Raw genomic sequence first — 19,869 nt, forward strand, 5'->3', positions numbered from 1 at the left:
ACACACACACACACACAATCTCAGTGTTTACTCGTCAGGGAGCTGGCTCTTGCCACCAGGGTCAGTTGATCCTAATCACGTCTACACAAAGACATGGACAGCATGCCCCCTAATTTGATCATTCAAAAAGGCCATTGACTAGAGGAGCTAGCAGTCCTCCCATTCTCAGTCATATCTGTCCAGCCCTAGCAATGCCCTGCACAGCACAATAGGGAGCCTTATAAAGTGCAGCTCCTTTGCTGATAGGTGACGAACAGCACCTCGTGACTCATTAGAGGGACCCGGCAGACCTATCCATGATATTGACTGTACACAGCGCTGCAATTAATCCGATTAAAGCAAATTATGCGGGAGATTATAAAAGCAAGTGCTGAAAGGCGAGGCAAGCAGCATCCAGCCACAGACTGACAGCTGGTCTTCCTCAGGGTTGAGACACTGCTCTTGCAACCGCACTTGAAGACGGACAGCATCCTCCTTACCTTACTAGCAATCATTCTATGAGCCCAAAACCTTCTCTAAGCGCTGCTCATTCACAGCAACCTCGGCACCTTTCTTTCACTCCAAAATGCTTTTTGCCTCCAACTTTAAAACTCAATGACACTTTCTCTGCAATAAGGCTAAACCTTGTTTAAAGTTCTCTTCTGCATGCTAAATCTACTCTTAATTGCCTTTAGCAAAATCGACTCCACCTCTTGCATGTCAGGTCTCTCTTCTAAACATCTACATGTTGAAGGCCAGTTTTCTCATCCCTGGGACGTTATCCATCCGATGCTGACCTTGATGCTCTTTCTTGGATTCTGGTCCCAGCACCTGCTTCACTGATCATTCTCACCTCCTTGTACATCTGTGTAGTCAGATCAGGATCTTCTGCCCCCAGTGTACTCTACTAAATCTAATCTCTTAAAGCTCAGTCTACCTCCAAGTACTGGATCAACCTATTGAAAAATCGAAAAATTATATTTTATACGAAAAAGAATCCAACAACTACATACCGCTCCCTTCAGGTCAGTTTATGTTGATAAATGTATATATATATATATATATATATATATATATATATATATATATATATTTGATATGATGACTTGCTTGTTCTAATCTATAGCAAATTAAATACACTAAATTCATTGTACTTTACATGTTCTAAGCTATAAAGATCCAAAGTATAGGTTTTTTTGTTTCTTTTTAGATTAAACTGTGGAGTCTGTATTGCAAGGTGAAATCTTTTTTGGGTCACTATCGAAAACGATGTAAAGTGTGACTTTTGTAATAAGCTTTTGGGACCTTAGTGGTCTCTTCTTCAATTAAACTGTTTCATTATATATATATATATATATATATATATATATATATATATATATATAATATATATATTTTTTATATGCGCTTATGTGGATGATGTATATTTACACGTTAAACTTGACTGGGTCCTACTAACTTGTAGAAAGTTAGAGATTTACCTACAATGTTATTCTATGCAGTGTGTTACTTTGGATCAATCCTATAAAACCTTCCCAATAACAACTTCCTCAATAATATTAATCATGCACAATGCTCAGGCCCTTTAAGTGAATTTTAACACTATATATTTTGAATATAATTGTAGGGTGGGAATCCAGTGAAATGTTTTATTTCCATTGCCCACCGCAGCTGGAGGGTGAGTATCTACTTTCCTACACCTTTGATTTACTCTGAACAATGAACTGTGATAAACATTTACAATACCAAGTATTATTTTAATGAGAACTAACGTATTTGTTGAAGGGAAGTGCAATATCAGCAGATATCTAATAAATACAATTTCATTCTCTGTAAACAAAAGTATTCCAAACGTCTGGTCATTTTCTTTTAAAGCCTTTCTTTTCATTTCCACAGCATCATCCTTTCTCTGATGTAGTGATAACTAATGTTGCATAAAATATGAAGCAGGGCTTTAGAAAGTCCTCCGTTCATTTCAGTAAAAGGCTCGGGGGTGTAAATGGAATTTTTGTAGAGGAAAATCTGCCTCTCCCACCTGCTCACAAGGGCCTGGGGGCAGAAGAGCCTGATCTGACTACACAGATGTTCAATGTCCAAAAATCCCTTGTCAGACCATTTTTGCCCTACCACCAAGTCTCCATCACATCAATCTTTCATGTTGTTTTTTAAACATTGTGTGTACACATAAAAGGACGCACAACCCCTTCGGTGCCCCCCGGGATCAACAATACAAATAAAATAAAGCGATTCTGATCCGCGTGGCTCTAAAGGGTTAAAGTAAAATTGCAATCCCGGTCCTAATTTCTGCCCCAGGTGCAAGTAAGAGGTTGAACAAAGCTGCTAATTAATAAATACAATCAATTATCGTCGTTAATTAAACACTAAATCTTTTTTTTACCCTCTGTTTGGTCTTTCTAGAAACACAATTTGTGGGCTTGTTTTGCCCTCAGGGCTATCCATTTATCTTTCTTCATTTGAAGAGAAATTGTTTTTATTTATTTTTTATTATTTTATGAGCAATAAGTAATATTAATTTCAATTGTTTAGAGATTAATACTATTTATTATATGAAACCTGGTGCGACATATATCGCATTTTCACAATTCCCTAATAATGAGTGGCAAATTGATTTCGAAACAATTAAGCAGGAGTTATAGGGTAATGTCCCATTATACATATTTGTAAGAATCCTTATTTTTTGCAAAATAACTTCATAAGATCTCTCATGTAATATGTATGTATATATATATATATATATATATACACACATATTACATGAGAGATCTTATGAAGTTATTTTGCAAAAAATAAGGATAAATATATATATTTATATGCACTTTTTATACTGTTAACATTTACGGCGTGTTTCCTAATATTGCACGTTTCAAACAGCGTAAAATTCCAGTCTATAATTAAATTGCCCGACGTGACCTCAATGGTCGGCTGTATGTCAGTATGCTGAGTTTTATTTATGTGTATAGATTATAAAAAATATCAAACGAATCCATCCTGATAAATTAACAACCTAGCTTTAGCGCAGCACCAGAATTGTACATTCACAGTACTTAAATCATTTTGAGAAGCACCGGAAATATCATTTATATTGTTAAATAAAATAACATTTATTAGCTTGTTATCCTTTTTTTAGCTGAAATTGAGACATCAATGGCATAATTTAGGTGTAAATCAGGTGACACACAACACTGTCTTGTGTCCGCATGTTATGAATAAATATTTAAATTGAAAAACATTAGTAGCTAATAATACCTGTACCTGAAAGGAATTTGAACTATACCGTCTACCCATATCATGGGTACATTTATGCACCTATTATCCGAAACCTTTTTCAGCGTGCGTGCTTTTTAATTTTTTTTGGGATGCCACTAATTTAAGCCATTTTTTGTTTTCTCGATATGACACATTATGCGCTTGCATTGTTTCCGAATATATTCGTCCAATCACTGTATCATTCGTGTCTTTCGGATAAAAACTTTTATCTGTATTTAGAGGGTTTCGCTATTGCAGAACATTGAGTTTCTAATTACTTTGTCCTGTTTGACAGTAGGATCTGCTCCTTTTGGGACTCACTCTGCTGCTGAATTTGACGATGGATTTCTACGCAGGAAACAAAGGAGGAACAGAACAACCTTCACCTTGCAACAGGTACAAATACTGGGCAAATGGACTTTGGGTGGGACTGAGTTAGATGGGAGTCCAGCGACTGAATACTTTTAAAATCTATCTTGCCAATTGAGTCTCTGACTAGCTGGCACGCAAAAAATACAGTCATCAGAAGCTGGGCCTTCAACTATATATATCCCTCATACTGGCATTTTCTGGGCCCAGCTCCTGCCCAATTTTATCTTTGTTCAAAATGGAAGCAGGACCTTCAAAAAACTGAACTAAAACGCAAAAAATTTATTGGTTTTCAGTGCGATGTGGAAACACATGTTTTATCTATTAATCCAAAATACTCTGTAATACACGTTTCTAAAACAATGTTTGTTGATTTATATCAGGTAATAAAAAAGTAAGTTACTGAATTTGTTAAAGTGGTAAGAGATTTACTGGTAGATAAAGCAACCCTTCTTAAATTGGATTAGGCAAGGTAATGGAAAGCAAAAGAAAAAAAAGTCATTCATTATTTATTTAGGTTACGAAAGTACCAGAGGCCTCCTGTGAGCCCTTTAATCTTACAAAGGCTCAAAACTCAAGAGAGTGATTTACCGAACCCCCTCAGCAGACAGATGGTTAATTTGTGCAAACAGTTCTGGCTGAAAAAATCCTGTAATTTAAATATATATATTCACAAATATATAAAAGCTAACAATAAGGTATACATAATCTGATATAGTAAGATATATTTATTATATCGGAATTGCAAGTAACTGCAACGTTCCGACTGATTCCTATACTAAAGAAATTTGTCTCCTCTATCTCGTGTATTTGATGAAATTTTGGTTAATCGTAAAGATGCATTTTTTAGTTTTCTTTATTGAAAGTATTTAGTCAGGTGCTCTTAAATGCATCACGTTGGCAATTTGAATTTCCTAGGAAAGAAAAGGTGATTTAGTCCAATTCATTCTACCCAGAACTGAGCGACTTCTTACATATGTAAGGAATTGAAAGAGTTATTAGTTAAAACACACACGATTTACATGACACTTTACTCATTGAACTTGAATACTGTACCTTTGGTGAACCCAGAAGTACACATCTACATAAAATATTACATCCATGTACATAAACATAAACACTTACATAAAGTGCTGCTGTTGGAGAAGCCATACCATATAAGACATACCCTATATTACTATGTCCAAATTTTAAGTAAGCCTGTAAGCCTGCGTTTATATACTTTTTAACTACATACATTTGCAAAGTATCAGAAAAGGCACATATTTGAGAAATCTGGTGCTGTCTCTTTATGTTCCGTCAGATGACTTTTTAAACTCCCAATTCAAGCTCTCTACATTCATTATACATATGTATTAAATATTTATTTTGTATGGGTTATTTGATATTATAATTGGAACGTCATATCTCAAATTATTCTAAAATTGAAAAGGCATGATTCACGTGAATAGATAGAAGTGGAGAAACTAAAAAATGTTTGACTTGAAGGCAGATAAAACGATAGATTCCACCAGAATTATATCCTTCATTGAAAATAATCTAATCCTAGCATATACATTTTAAGGATGGTCTTCCTCTTCTTGGAAATATTTCACATAACTGGTATAGAATATTCAATATAATAGACATGGGTGAGTTCCGCATCATTTGGCATTCAAGTTATCATGGGTAGAATCTAGGAAATGGTCGCTAAACTTTTTTTTTTTTACAATTATTTTAGTCTGATTTTCCAGACTTTCAGAAAGTAGGCTTAAAAATGTGTAGACAAGTGCCTTCGTTGCAATACACTTTAACACACACAAATTAACTCTTCAAGTGTCAGATTAAATTTAATTAGTGTCAGAATTACAATGGAATACAGAATAGTGTAATTTATGAAGTGCATACGTGCATATGTTAACAATTAATACTTTAGAGCTGAATTTTGTTTCCCTAAGCAAAATGTGCCAGGATCGCGAGGGTTCTTTCAGAATATTTTTTTTTAGAATTTCCGACTTTCAGGCAGCATTCCTACAAAACTGTTATACCTACATCACAAACTTTTGATTGCACACTTTGCTAGAAATGTATCTATGTAAATCACATGGAAACACTCTACGAAGGTGCAAAGTTAAAAAATATATCTAACACTGTATAAAGACTTTAAAAGTAACTCTTGCAATACTGCTACACTTTTAAAGGAATAGGATAGGTATATGGCTATCCCGAATCTAAGAGGAGACCAAGGACTGGGACGACTGGCAGACTTGCCGGGCCTTATGGTCCCTATCTGATTCGATGTTTCTGAATTAAATATTTATGTATATATAATAAATATGTTTAATTACTATTCACACATGTATGCAAAACAGTTGTAAGGTACATCAAGTGGCAAGGTGTATGATTTAAAATATATCTTTATTACTTGTTTTTATCTTGCATTAAATTAAGGGTATTTGGACACATTTTAATGGCTAGTTTAGCTTAATTGAACTTGTTTCTTCAATTGCTTTGATCTTAGTTGGCTGCCTGGAGCTCTGCTCTGATATAATTTGACAAGCAGTGAATTTTAATTGAAAATAGCGTTTGTTGGGAGGTGATACAAAGTAACATACCGCAAGCGTCGCTCTACAGTTCTGCATGCTATTGTTATGACTGTGTGTCCTGAGAGTTTAATTGCTAACTACTTTGTTACAATTTAGCGCCCATTCGTTTTTTCTACATGGGTCTCTTCAATCAGGCCCATTGTTTACAACCTTAGAGTCATATTCTATGCATATGTAGATTTAACAAACAGCAAAGGAGGTTACTGCCTTGCTGTGTGTCCATGGACTGATGCCATATATAATTTAAACTAGGGCCCGTGGCAATGCTTCGTGGGCGCTAGTTTTGTGGCCTGGGGCATCATAATCCAGCTCTGTTTGCAGATCCACTTGTATTGTCTCTGATCCTAAGGTCCCTTCAGTGTGACAGAACCACTATGACCTCCTCTACCTTTCATGTAAATATAACAGAGAGTGATAACATGATGCAATGTGAGCAGCCATTATTAAAACTGTTTATCTGCATCTTGTTAAAACACATTATTTGAGCTAAGGCATCTTCCCTGCCAGCTACACCCTGCACGGTTTAGCATTGATATCTCCTTATAATTAGTCTGTTAAAGCTCACCCTGCTGATAGCTGATTGTTTTGTTTTTTTTTTAAGCTGGAAGCCTTAGAAGCTGTTTTTGCTCAGACACATTATCCAGATGTATTTACCAGAGAAGAGCTTGCAATGAAAATTAACCTTACAGAAGCCAGAGTACAGGTAAGCATCTGCTAATCCAAATTGTTCAAAAATAACGTTTCATGAAGAATGAGCATTTCTTGTGCTTTACAATTTGTAGCAAATGAGTGGACAATGAAATACAATGAGAATGTTAATTGAGAAAGGATGATATCAATATGAAGTCTGTTGTAACCGAACTGTCATTGAAAACAGAGAACATTGTCTAGTTGCTTTCATTATGTGTTTTATTAAGGGTTTTAAAATTAGAAAGGGTGAGAGATGACATTTCCATAGTAGCATATGGAAAGGCTTGTATATGATTTCCTTTGCAGAAATTTAACTCTAGAAATGTATTTAAGGAAGTTCAATGGAACTGTAATCTCCAGACACATTTTTGTATTAGAAACAAATATATTAGAAAGAATGCTAGGTGTGAATTTTTTCCTGCCCTTCCACTCCTCAAATTGGAGTCCTACTGTTCTACAGGAATATAATATTGTCAAATATATACATACTATACTAAATAAATAGATTATCATTAGTGCTAGATCAAATATGAAGGAAGTGAAACCTTTTGGAACCCTCAATTAGGATAACACCCTATGCCAGAAAATATATTCCAGACCTAAATGCTATGGGTGCAATGATACCCCCCCCCCCCCACACACACATAATAATACAATTGTTTGTATTTTTTTTTTATAATATTCAATGGATGAATTGCAAAGTTTTGGTGGGCCACCCCTTTGGCACTTAGATGAGGACTTTTTGTTAATCAAGAACCAGTCTTAAATGAGTTTAATTTTATATGTAATGGAAAAGGGGAATCTATATTTTTGCAAATTACTATACAATAGACTGAAATATATGAAGATTACAAATAGTGATTTTAATGATGGCATATTTTGTCTTTTTCATCTGTGAAATAAGGTTCAGTGGGACAGAACATGCAAATATGTGTGGTGCGAATGTGTGCATGTGTCACTTTTCAATATATGAAATTGATTTAAATTGGAATAAATTAAATTTGGCATATTGCAAATGGAAACCACAATATTGCTGAGGGTCTGAAATTACTTGGTTTGCAAGCAAATCAGGCTCAGAGGCTTGACTCTAGACCATGCAGTATATAGCTGCAAACCTACTCTCTTCAAAATGCTCCTGACATCAGTTCACAGAGCACATTTGGCCACTGAGAGCAAATGAAGGCTATCTGTCACTCTCACCATGCACTTTAATAACATCAACATAATGTGGAATATTAGATTAGCTTGATTAATCGGTCATTCATAATTAACTAGTGATAATGTTCAACACTAATTTGTCCACGTCTCTAAGGTACTGGATTGCATCAGAGAACATCCATTTCCTTGCAACAGAAAATAAAAAAACCCAGAAGCTCCCAATTCAGGCTCAGCATTATCATAGCTCTCTAAGCGATAGTTTTCTGGTACACAGGTCCACCAGCGGCAGGGGCCTCCAATGAATTTCTGCCCTCTCCAAGTCTTCTCTGTGCATAATATAGAGTGCTAAGCCATCTGGCCCCCTCCCCCCCAAAAAAACAAATTTAATTTACAGGCATGTTTTTCAGAACATGAGAAATAAAACAGCGCAAGAAAAATAATTTTAGAACTGATAACAGATATGTGCCTAAAGTGAGAGCCAGCTAAAAAAAGTCTGTGTTTAGCGTATTTTTGCTTCTTATGGCAAAACCTGTGCTCTAGTCAGACAGCATAATTCACACGGAATCCCCTATCCTTACAATCATACCACCTTCTGTTATTCAACCACAGTTGAAAGTGAGATAAATCAGGTAATTAGTGGCCAAGAGAGAAGCAGCAAGCGGTATTGTAGTGACAACAATTCTTGTTTTGCTTTGCTGTACACATTTACTGTGTTTAGCATGGTGCAGTTACAAATATATACAAACATGTTTTAGGTAGGTGGCTCAAATAAGCCCCAGTTATTCAAAAATCCTAAAAAGTAGAAATATGGAGAAGAGAAGTATTTTGTCCTAAAAAAAAGCTGACAGTCAAGCCCAGGTAAGGGAGGTATGAAGGAGCAGAAATTGTTTAGGGGCAGGGTTTGGAGGGGGTGAGGGGGTTGTGCTCTCTATATGCTTTCTCATCCATTCAATGAAGATTAATGTGCAGCAGAAAAACAGCCTTGTGTTGTCAAACAAAACCCTAAATGGGGAAATGAACGAGTTTCTCCTCAGCCCTCCAGTGCAAAGTCATTAAAATATGATAATGAAAAATAACTCAATTAAAGATCCTTCCAGCTCTGACCTTCGCTCAATTAAGAGACAAAGCTTCTGCTCAAGTGACCTAAATTTAGACTAAAGATTCTCATTACTCAGCGACTGCCGATGCATGGGATTAAAGGCTACTTAAATATAATAACGAGAATCATTAATTACTGATAACTAATAAACACCCAGTGTTTGTAGACCACCAGTAACCTATTCACTGCTGATACACAGATAAAAAATCCCCCCATGATTAATGACATATTCTCTTCAGCAGCAGTCCCAACTTGTACATTTTGTGACAATGAACTTGAACCAAACCTTTCATTTGTATCACTGAAATATAACACTTAGACAATTAAGTAGAACGTTTCTTATTTGACTCAGTGGGTAGGAATAAAACTTCCAGCAGGACATGATATACTTAATTATTGCCTATTACTGCATGAAATGTGCACCTTAAAGCTTGCTGCACATAATAGCTAAATTCAGTAGCCTATGTGGGCCCAGACTGGTAATATGGCAAATCAGGCATATGCTCAGTGGCAGGCTCTTGTCTCTTTGTTTCTAGCAGCACCACACACTCACCCAATCTACCCACAATGTAGCATGCAGCCATGCCTATCTAACCCTTATCAGGCCTCTACTGGTCTTAAAGTGTGAGGGTCTGGGGGATCTTTGCTAGTCCAACTGTGAGCCTGGGCATAGCGTACGTTAAACTTGCTTTGCAAATTCATCTTTTGCTGAGCATCACATACTCACAGAAGTTGCAACAAGTCTATGTCTATTTATTTCACAACCATAAGTTCTGATAGCTGATCGTAGCTGATTAATTAGTCCTATTAATGCAAATGCATAAGGGTATTTACCAGAATCAACACTACAGATTTACCTGCTTCCCCCCTTCCAGGTCGTTGACTTGCAGGAGATCCATTTGACCAAACACATCTCCTGCTTACCAGTGTTTGTGTGCAATACTCACTGGAGTCTGTCCACAGTAGTGGACCAATAGTCTGATTCTTTTGTCAACTAGTAAAGTAGTATGTGTCACTGTTAAACATTCATTGATCACTAACATTACCCTCTGTAGAGCTCTTCTGTCCTTCTCCCTACCAGACTTATTCTACAACAATATAACATTTGGACATAAATATTTATTCTACTTGAAGAAAGTTAGCATATCTACACTCCAACTTTAGGCATGGTCCATGGTTCTTCTAGCAAGTATATCAGAGAAATTTACAGAAATATTTATTATCAGTCGCTGAGGTGGGGGGGGGCATCTGTAGATTTTCATGGAGGTAAGCACTAGTCCTAGATTGTTGGTCAGGACACATTGATTATTTACCACTTCTGTACTCAAATGGCTCCTAGTTTATGCCTAGTGGACAGTTGCCTTGTTACTACCAAGTCAGTTGCTTTTGGACGACTTATTTGGTGCACGCATATTCTCAGAGTAAGTTTGCCATGCCAGTGGCGTAACTACATGGGGGCTGGGTGACCCCTGTGATCCCTTCTTCCTGTCTCCTTGTGCCGGTCCAGGTCAGAAGAGCCCTTTCTAGAAAATTGTGAACAGGCACGGGGAGGCAGGAAGCCAGCGGGGACACATTACATTACATCACGTGTCCCTGAGGTGAAACTGAGCTGCTCGCACAGTGTCCAAACAGCGAACAAAAATCTGCAGGAGAAGTACCCTCTCTGTTTGTCCATGAGTATGAATATGTGTATGTGTAAGTGTATGAATAAGTGAATTTCTTTACTTATGTATGCCAGAGTGTGTGTTGCAAGAGACAAAAATGGTACAGACAATCTGTTTCTTTGCTGTTTTTTGGTTACCACAGGATAGTGTGTTCTGAATTATATTGTCTTCCTGACATTTTGTCAAATAATGGGGCATAATAATAGGATGTGGCTGTGCTGACACAAAGTGCCTTTATCACTACCAGTAAACAAACTTTAAGCACCTCTGTGTGCTTTTCTTTGTCAATGGGTGGTGTGCATCTGGTGAACCAGCCTTAACACATCCCTGATGATGTTGAGCAATGCCAGTATTGCTCAAGCAAAGAAATATATAAACCGTTTTAGGAAAATGTGTAAGCCAAGGCTGAACTTGGGAAAACATATCAGAACCTGGAGAAAACACCAGTCCCAAATGTCAGTGCCATTATTGTGATTTTCTGTTCATAAATACCTCACCACTAGCATGCCCGAACCACCTTGCATCTATTTATATTCAACATGCTTAGCACACTAGTAGTTAGTGTTCTAAGGGCTCACTTTCTTCAATAGATGCAAAACAATTTATATGAGTGTACATACACATTCTGCAGCAGTTGTTGTATTGCCTCCACTTATTATATGTAGTTAAGTTTCCATAGATAATGCAGTTGATCAACTTGTGGCTAATTCAGCCCTCATATTAACTATTATTAATTGTGAAGATACAGAGTCAAATTATTGTTTTGTAAATGTCCACTTTGCTTGAGCAAATGTCCACTGATTGAAACAGTCCCATAATTTTGCTTTCCTTTTTGATTGACTGCATGTATTTCTGTGTGTGGTGCTACTACTAATCACGGGAGTAGTACCACCAATACCCAAGGCACTGCAGTACATAATGAAGCCTATGCTGTAATTATGGATACCTAAGCCTAGCTTAGAGATTCTAAGTGAAAGTGATAACACATAACACTGCTGATAAAAGTACCCTAACTTGAGCTATGTCACCTTATCTACCCCATTCCCTGTGTGTTTTCATCCACCCTCATTTGCCATGCTCCGGAAAAGAATGAAGAGGTCATGTGCATTGGCATCCGGAGGTGAGGGTTGAGAGTGGGCAATTCAAAGAAGCCCACTGGAGCAGCAGCAGGAGAGGGAGAAACAGTAAATGGTTTAGAGTAGGTTAACCAGAGGCAGAAAAAACACCTGGTATTAAGCAAAAAAAAAAATTATTTGATTCTGTACACCCTCTGGTGTCAGATAGGTTTGGTCTGCTCTCTTCTTCTAGCTGGTCTCCTCCCCTTCACTTTGGCAGATGCTTCTTCATAGACACATAGGCACATTAAACATATATTGAGTTAATTAATACTTCATGGAAAAGTGAGTACAACTGGAGTGTCAATGGTTAGTTACTAGTCATTATGGATTGGCACTGCAGCTGCTGTGAAATGCACATCTCATGATTGTCAGCAATCCATTTAGTTGGTTGAAAATCATGACAAAAATAATAATAGCATATTAAGTGCCCATTGTTACCACATATGCTGGAGAACTACCAAGTGTTTTATTTCAGTGCCGAGCCTTTATGTCGCTTTTTTACTCCTCTCTAACTACCCTCTTTTTTGTAATACATCAGAATGCTGCTTTACACAACACAACATTAAATGTTCTTGACTGCAACTCCCATGCTGTTGAGTCAGCAATAGTAGGAATATTAACTGTAGATTGTGCTTGGGGGGCTAGAATAAGTCTTCATTACTAATACTAACTTTTCTTGATGGCATCTATAATAATGTTTAGCAGCCACACTTCAGGCTGAACTTCATTCTAGTTATGGACTGGGGTTGTAGCCTACACTACACACTAACTGCAGCTCCCATGTTACTGGCTGAACACCATAGGACTTGTAGACCCCAGCTATTGGAAACTAAGGATTAAAGTTTTCATGTTATGCAGGTACAGGCTGGTGTGCAGCTACTACTACCACGTTCATATCATTTTTTCTATTAATGAGCAACTAACATTTGCCTTCTACTAGGAAACCCCTTCTCCTGAGCCAACAAACATAGGCAATGAGGATGAGTTAAGGAGGTATTGGGGTGGAAGAGGGGAATGGTGGGGAGGATGTTTTGCACTCCCCTCTGGAAAAAAATCCCATGGTCAGCTGTACATAGTACTATTTATGTGTATACTTTAGAAACAAAAGCAGAGACTTCCCATGAAATTTCTTGCATAGCAAAAAATGCTAATTTGTAACTTCCACGCTGTAATGTATGTGGTGCATGCTTTTCATCTAGAACGTTTTCTAAATCAGAAAGCAGCTTGACCACAGTAAGCAGCAATAAAACTTTTGATATTTTATATTCTATAAACTGTTTACTCTTATGAGCAGCCAGCTTCCTTACATTTTGTTTCAATTTGTTAGTACCTGTATTTTGTTTACTCAAGGAACAAATCTATGAAAATAAGGTAATAATTCTCATAGCTGTCATTTTTTCTCAACTTCCAATTAACAGGTATGGTTCCAGAATCGGCGGGCAAAGTGGAGAAAAACTGAACGGGGCAGCTGTGAGCAGGAAGGGACAAAAGAAACATCAGATATGACCTCTCCTAGCATAAATCTTAGCTCACCTTCAGCTGGAGAATCTACCAGGAACAAAAAGGAAAGCTTGGATTCACAGCAGAGGTTTATATAATGAGGGTTTCTACACATACCATAATGGGTGTGAAGGGCATTTATGGATTCACTGAAAGTAGACAAAACAAATATTGAATTTAAAACACTCCATCTTAAACAATTAATATATAGTATGTCAACAGAGACTGGTGCCAACACACAATTAACCATCTAATTCTTTCTAGAGGGATATTAATGTAGCAATGATGATTTTACATATTTCAAGTTGTGGTGTCTTGAAAATATGACACCAAATGAAAGATGCCATGCATTTATTCTTTTTTTTCAAAAAGGGTCAGCTATTTTTCTAACTGTGCCAATTATATTAAATTACAAAAGTGATCTTTTATAGAATGTTCAGCTACTGAATTGATTGTAACATGCACATGTTAGAAAAAGTAGATTTGATAAAACCAGGGCCTGTTATCAAGTAATACAATGCTTGATGGTTCTCCAATGGCAGACACATTGCTCTAATAAATGTAGATGCAGATCAATATAACATTTTAACAGGTTTTATTTGGTTTTGTTTCTATTATATGATGTTTTACTAGTAATACTATTAAAACATTATATAATACAAACAAAAACAAATAAAACTATTTTTTTAACTGTTTAGATTGGAAGGGTGCCGAACAGATAACCAATTACAATGAATGACTATCTTTTCATATAGGTGTATGTCACATGAGAGAACAGTGGGCCCAGCCACATCCTTCTTCCCATCCTGTTTGCCCGGAGCTCTCCTTAACACAGCAAGCTATGCCCAGGCTCTGTCACATGTGGCTTCTCTGAAAGGTAAGGATTCATGCATTCACCAACTGGCATTGGTGAAGTTATGCTGTAGGAATGCATTTAAATTGCTGTTATCCTGCATGGTCCATTTTTAAAATCAAATCTTGATCTGAATACTAAGATCCTATGAAGCTACTGTTGGGATACATTTCTTTATACACTTATTTTGACTAGACATGTGTCAACGACCCCGCAAGTTTAAATACTGAGGTATAGCAAGAGTTAAAAAGAGTCCACTCTAAAATTAGTGAAAACATATTAAAATAATAAAACTGAAGCAGGCAGAAGATCAGAAGCATACATGACAACAAGGCCTGCTCAGTCTTAAAAAACCTTTTAGACTAAGTTTTGGCCGATCTAGGCCTTGGCAGCGTGGCAAAGAGTATCAGGAATTGAAACGTTCTCTATCGTATACCTTTATACAAAATGATTGCTACTGTCAAAACAAATACTTGCAATATCTACATAAATGAATCTTGAGAATAAAAAAAAGATACCCACATATTGTGTATTCTGTTAAAACATTCTATAACATACTGCCACTTCATACAAAAGGTTACTAACAAACTAGCAAAAAAAATAACAACATAAGTAATGTTTTTAGCACCAAATTATGTTACACATGTGGCAATTCCAAAATCATTAAGGGCCACTCCAGCTCTATTGTAATGCAACATTCTGCATGGAGGACTCTAATGTACTTTACTATAAGGTAACTAGTGCATTTTGTCTAATTTCCTGTCCCATCCCAGCTGCCTAAGCTGAAGTCACAAAGCATGCTTAAGTACGCCCTGTGAAAGTAAATGCAGCGGAGGGAGAAATAAATTAAAGAGAAGTCTAATTTTTTTTACGTCGATAAGTAACATGTAAAATGGCCTCCAGTATCCATTAAAAAAAGTTACAAAAATATAGTTTGGACTATACCGTAGTTTTGTTTAAAATAAACAATGGCCAATAGCGTTCTCTACAATTGATGACTGGCTTATTACATATCTTTAGTTTTGGGCCTTCTTCTTTGGTATGAATATACTAATATTGCAAAATCTAGGGATTTTGGCACAATTCCCAAACCTCACAAGGAAGGTGTTATGTTGCATTCTTACAGGAAACAAACACATCCTCATGGACTTTCTACACAATACTCTGACATCACTGTAAAAGCATGTTTTAATGTACGATTGAGGCTAGAACAGGATGCACTGCTGATGGTGTGGTTCTGTAGAATTGTCTTTGCAATTCCTTACTAATAAAATATCAAGTGCCTGTGGATTTACCCAGGTGTCAAATTCTTTAGTGACCAGCAGAATACCTAACCAATTAATTGACAATTTATTCATTGGGAAACAGCAGGTTTTGTCCTCCTTAAGGATCCGTAGGATTGATACCACAAATGCTGTAGAAAGGACTATGTGTGTTTTTGTACAGGGTGTCTGCACCCTGTTATGTATTCAGCTTTGTATTTTTACCCTCATCAAGGGTAATTAGAATACCGTGCAATGGAAGTATGTTCAATTCAATTAACAGAACAAAATTAAAATATTAAAATGTCTGGATAAGTGAGTCAGTATAATAAAATATAAAATTAGTTTTAAAGTACAGGTCATTGTTAATGCTAACTGATCTAAGACAAAGCAGGAGCAATGTAAAGGAGTTTTACTTTACTTAAGGGGGTTAATAGCAGAAGTGGTAAAGGTTAAGACGGTAAAGAAATGTAAACATACATGGGATAGGCGTATGGCCATCCTGTCTTTAAAACAAGACCAAGGACTGAATAAGGTTTGAGTTTTTTTAAGCAGCAACATGCACCAACATATGCTAACAACAAATGATCACACACCATACACAAACAGGTACACAAACAGACAGGTACACAAACAATAACAGCATAACAGCATACACTTACATATACACTCTATTGCTATATGCTAATGACCATATAAGCCAACAGTACTATGATCTGCAATTTAAATGTGGGATCTTCAGTGTGTTCTGGTCCTGGAGGACAGTGGTCATTGGGTGGGATGCACTGTCAATCACTTACCCAATGGGTAGTCCACACCTGATTGTATTTCTCTGCAAATCTCATGACATACAACTAATTACACTATGCTAAAATGGTGCAATAAACCATAATTAACTCAGAGAGTTTGCAAACCGTTTGCTGGTTACTCAGCAAGGGCTTTGTTAGTCTGACAGTCATTGTAGCTACTCTTCAGTCCTATTGGGTGCACAAGAGTTAATGTTTATTTCCAACGGTCGATTTGTTTTCATCAGAGCTGTAGAGGTGAGATTTTGTTTGTGTGGAGACTCTTCCTGTCAGACTCACTGAATTGATCCCCCTCCTCTGCATGCAGGCTAAATTATTACATTAAGTATTAATCTGTTCTGATGATCTCACCACACAATGGTCTGATTCAGCAGTATATCTGCAGCTAATGGCTAGGTAACCTCTTCATTGCCAAGAGACCTGTACATCAAAACCAAACCTCAGAGTTGTCAATCTGAGATACAAACAGTAATGTATCTGTGTTCATGCCAAAATGTTGCTCAGCATAAAATAATTTATATAACAGATATATGTGTGTACTTTTTTAGCAACAGCAAAATACATTTGGCTTTTTGGATAGGCAAACTAAGGGGTCTTGATTTATAAATTATCTTGTAAGCAAGAAAACCCAAACACAACAGGAAAGGAAATTGCAACTAAATCGTTTTCTGTCAATTTGTATCTAGAATACAAGTCATTTGATAGCAAATGCAATCAATCACAGTAATAAAAGTAATGCATGGGACATACAAATATTTGTCATAAGTACAAAGGCAATCTTTAATATAGGTGTATAAAGATAATAAAATCTGTCATATTTTTCTAGTTTGCCAGATGGCCAGGCTAGGCCTGGTCTTAAAATCTATAATTGAACCATCCAGACTAGCCGCACCTCCTCCAGCCCAGGGATACCCTGGGTATCTGGGTCTCTACATGCAAAGGATGTGCATTTGATGGGTTATTATTATTAGTATTATTATTATAAACTGACCAGAGTTTTTAAATGAAATCCAGGGGCAGTATTCAGTAAACTTTATTTATATAGTTCCAATTAAGTTTGAGGCTATGAGTGGGAAGTATACACTGTACTGGATAAATGAAACATAAAGGTAATCATAATAAAAGTAATAAATTATTTGAAACATAAACAAGTATTCATATAACTTTGAATATCATTGATTTTATTTTTAAGGGTATATTTTTTTATGCTGGGAGGCCCCGACAATTTAGACGTTTTAGGTGACGACCTTATAAACAGTTTACATTTTCCTAGATTTTGTCAGATTTTGTATGGACTCCAATGCAATTTACTGCATGCAGTCCGGTCTCATTTTCTTCCTCATGCTGTACGATCCTACAGAAGCAAAAAGCATACTTAGGTACACTTCCTGTGTATGTGCTATAGTACTTGAAACCTGTATGTAGTCCCCCCATTATTTCTCATAAATTCCATCCCAAATAAAAAAGGAAGCCCTGTAACCCCTTATTGAATTTATCTTATACAGGTCGTTCTAAATGTAGATTAATATTATTATTTATTGATTCATATTGTGCCAGGTACTAGAGACAGGTGACAGAACACACCATATCACATCATAGGTACACATAAGATAGGATTAATTGCCATAAGTATACTAAAGAAATAGAATCTTAAGATAAAACACAGATTTCCACCAGACTGAGTTTGTGAGTTACAGCTCTGCTGACACTAATCATCATTCGGTCTGAACGTTAACCCCACAAAAGATAAATTAAGCAACAGTTATTTAAATGTATCTTTTGATTTGGGGATGGAGGTTTAACAGGTGGAGAGTGCTCTAGTTATGTTACCACATCTGATCCCTGCAAATAACAGGTTTGTTGACAGGTTGCTACGGTCTCACTTTTGGCTTTGTGTGAGTTGAGATTCAACCATCCGAAAAGCTGTCTGTTGACTCTACGAAAAAGATCATTGATTTTAACATACATTTTGAAACAAAAACACATGCAAGATGGAGAGCTATTGTATGGATTGTGCGTTTTGTAACTAGTATTAGATGCATCATTATAAAAATCTTTTAACTGTAACATTAATATTTAAGAAGTGAACCTGGCATATTTGAATCAGTTTTAGGGCCTTCTTTAGCATAAAGCTTTTAAAGACTTCATGTATTTGAGTGTTACCACTTAAATTGATCCCAACTTGCATTCATGCTAAACTATAAAACTCATCCACTGTTTACAGGCACTGTTTTTTTCTCTCTTTCCTCCAGGAGCCCCTCTTTGTTCTTGTTGCGTGTCTGATCCTCTGGCTCTCTCCTTCCTGCCACCATATAGCTGTCAAAGTCATCGCACAGCCAGTGTGGCTGCTCTTCGAATGAAGGCAAGAGAGCACTCTGAGGCTGTGCTTCAGTCTGCACAATTGCTGCCTCCACCAGGGAATAGCTCAGGGTCCCCAACAACTACATCACTGGAGAGTGGGCAAGAAAGAGCCCCACAGGAGCAAGAACAGAAAATTAATGAAAAGAGTGTATGAGACATCTCGCCTAAAGTACATGTGGAAAATAAGTGAGGACCTTGACTTATTGACACTCGCATTATGGGGCAACTGGACCAAAGTATGTGTCAGCTGAAAGATGAATATCTTATGCCACTTCTTCTGCCAGCTATTAAGACTGGATATGTTCCTCTTTGGAAACCATAGCATGATGGACTCAGAACCAGTGAGCTCTATTTATTAAGTCTGTTTATATATTTATGTTTCAAAGTGTTTTTTTGTGTGTGTGTGGATATTTTGCATTATGTGTAACAGCATGATTGATTAAACCTCCATGTGTTGAAAGACTGTACGTTGTGAACACAAGAGCTATTTTGCCATCATTATGAGGAGCTTTGCATTAATTATATAGTTATTTTATTTGAAGATAACTATTGCATTGATTAATCCTGTCAATGCAGCAGATCTGTAAATTGTTGATGCAGGAGCACATCTTGTCATCAGCCTGCAGAGATTTGCAAGCATATATTCATATACTACTATGAACTATTTTGGAGAGCATGACACCACCACACTCTTAGTATCTGCAAGAAATATCGAGTGTGTGGAGGCAACAATACTTTTATGAACTAAAAGGGTGGAGATATTTGCAAAATCACCCCTCCCACTGCCATTTAACTTAAATTATTGCTGGGATACATGTACTTTTTTGTCATACTACACACATCTGATGATGATGGGTATGTATCAACATTAAGTCAGCAGAGGGAGCTGCTTGTCTAGTTAATTCATTGACTGAATAAAGCTGTGTTTACGAAAATACATGATATTACAACAATTGATGTATATTTATAACAAGACGTTTAAGAGGAACTGTCATCATCACAGCTTTTAACACAATTTCATTAATTAAATCTACCTATAGCTTTTTGTTTGGCAATCGATGTTAATGCTTTATATATATATATATATATATATATATATATATATACCGTATTTGCTCGATTATAAGACGAGGTTTTTTTCAGAGCAAATGCTCTGAA

At 36.6% G+C, this 19,869-nt stretch overlaps 1 protein-coding gene across 1 annotated transcript; it reads left to right on the forward strand.

Moving 5' to 3' along the window:
- Positions 1-1,623: 1,623 nt before the first annotated feature.
- On the forward strand, positions 1,624-18,865 carry LOC149280593 (dorsal root ganglia homeobox protein-like). The gene is made up of 6 exons (XM_089500351.1): positions 1,624-1,657; positions 3,545-3,642; positions 6,802-6,903; positions 13,348-13,517; positions 14,185-14,306; positions 18,603-18,865. Exons 1-6 carry the CDS (start codon positions 1,624-1,626, stop codon positions 18,863-18,865), a joined length of 789 nt encoding a protein of 262 aa, XP_089356477.1.
- The last annotated feature ends 1,004 nt before the right edge of the window (positions 18,866-19,869 follow it).

This window comes from Sceloporus occidentalis, unplaced genomic scaffold, assembly GCF_023333645.1.
Source record: "Sceloporus occidentalis isolate IW3139 unplaced genomic scaffold, rSceOcc1.0.p SCAF_152, whole genome shotgun sequence".
Taxonomy (NCBI): Eukaryota; Metazoa; Chordata; class Lepidosauria; order Squamata; family Phrynosomatidae; genus Sceloporus; species Sceloporus occidentalis.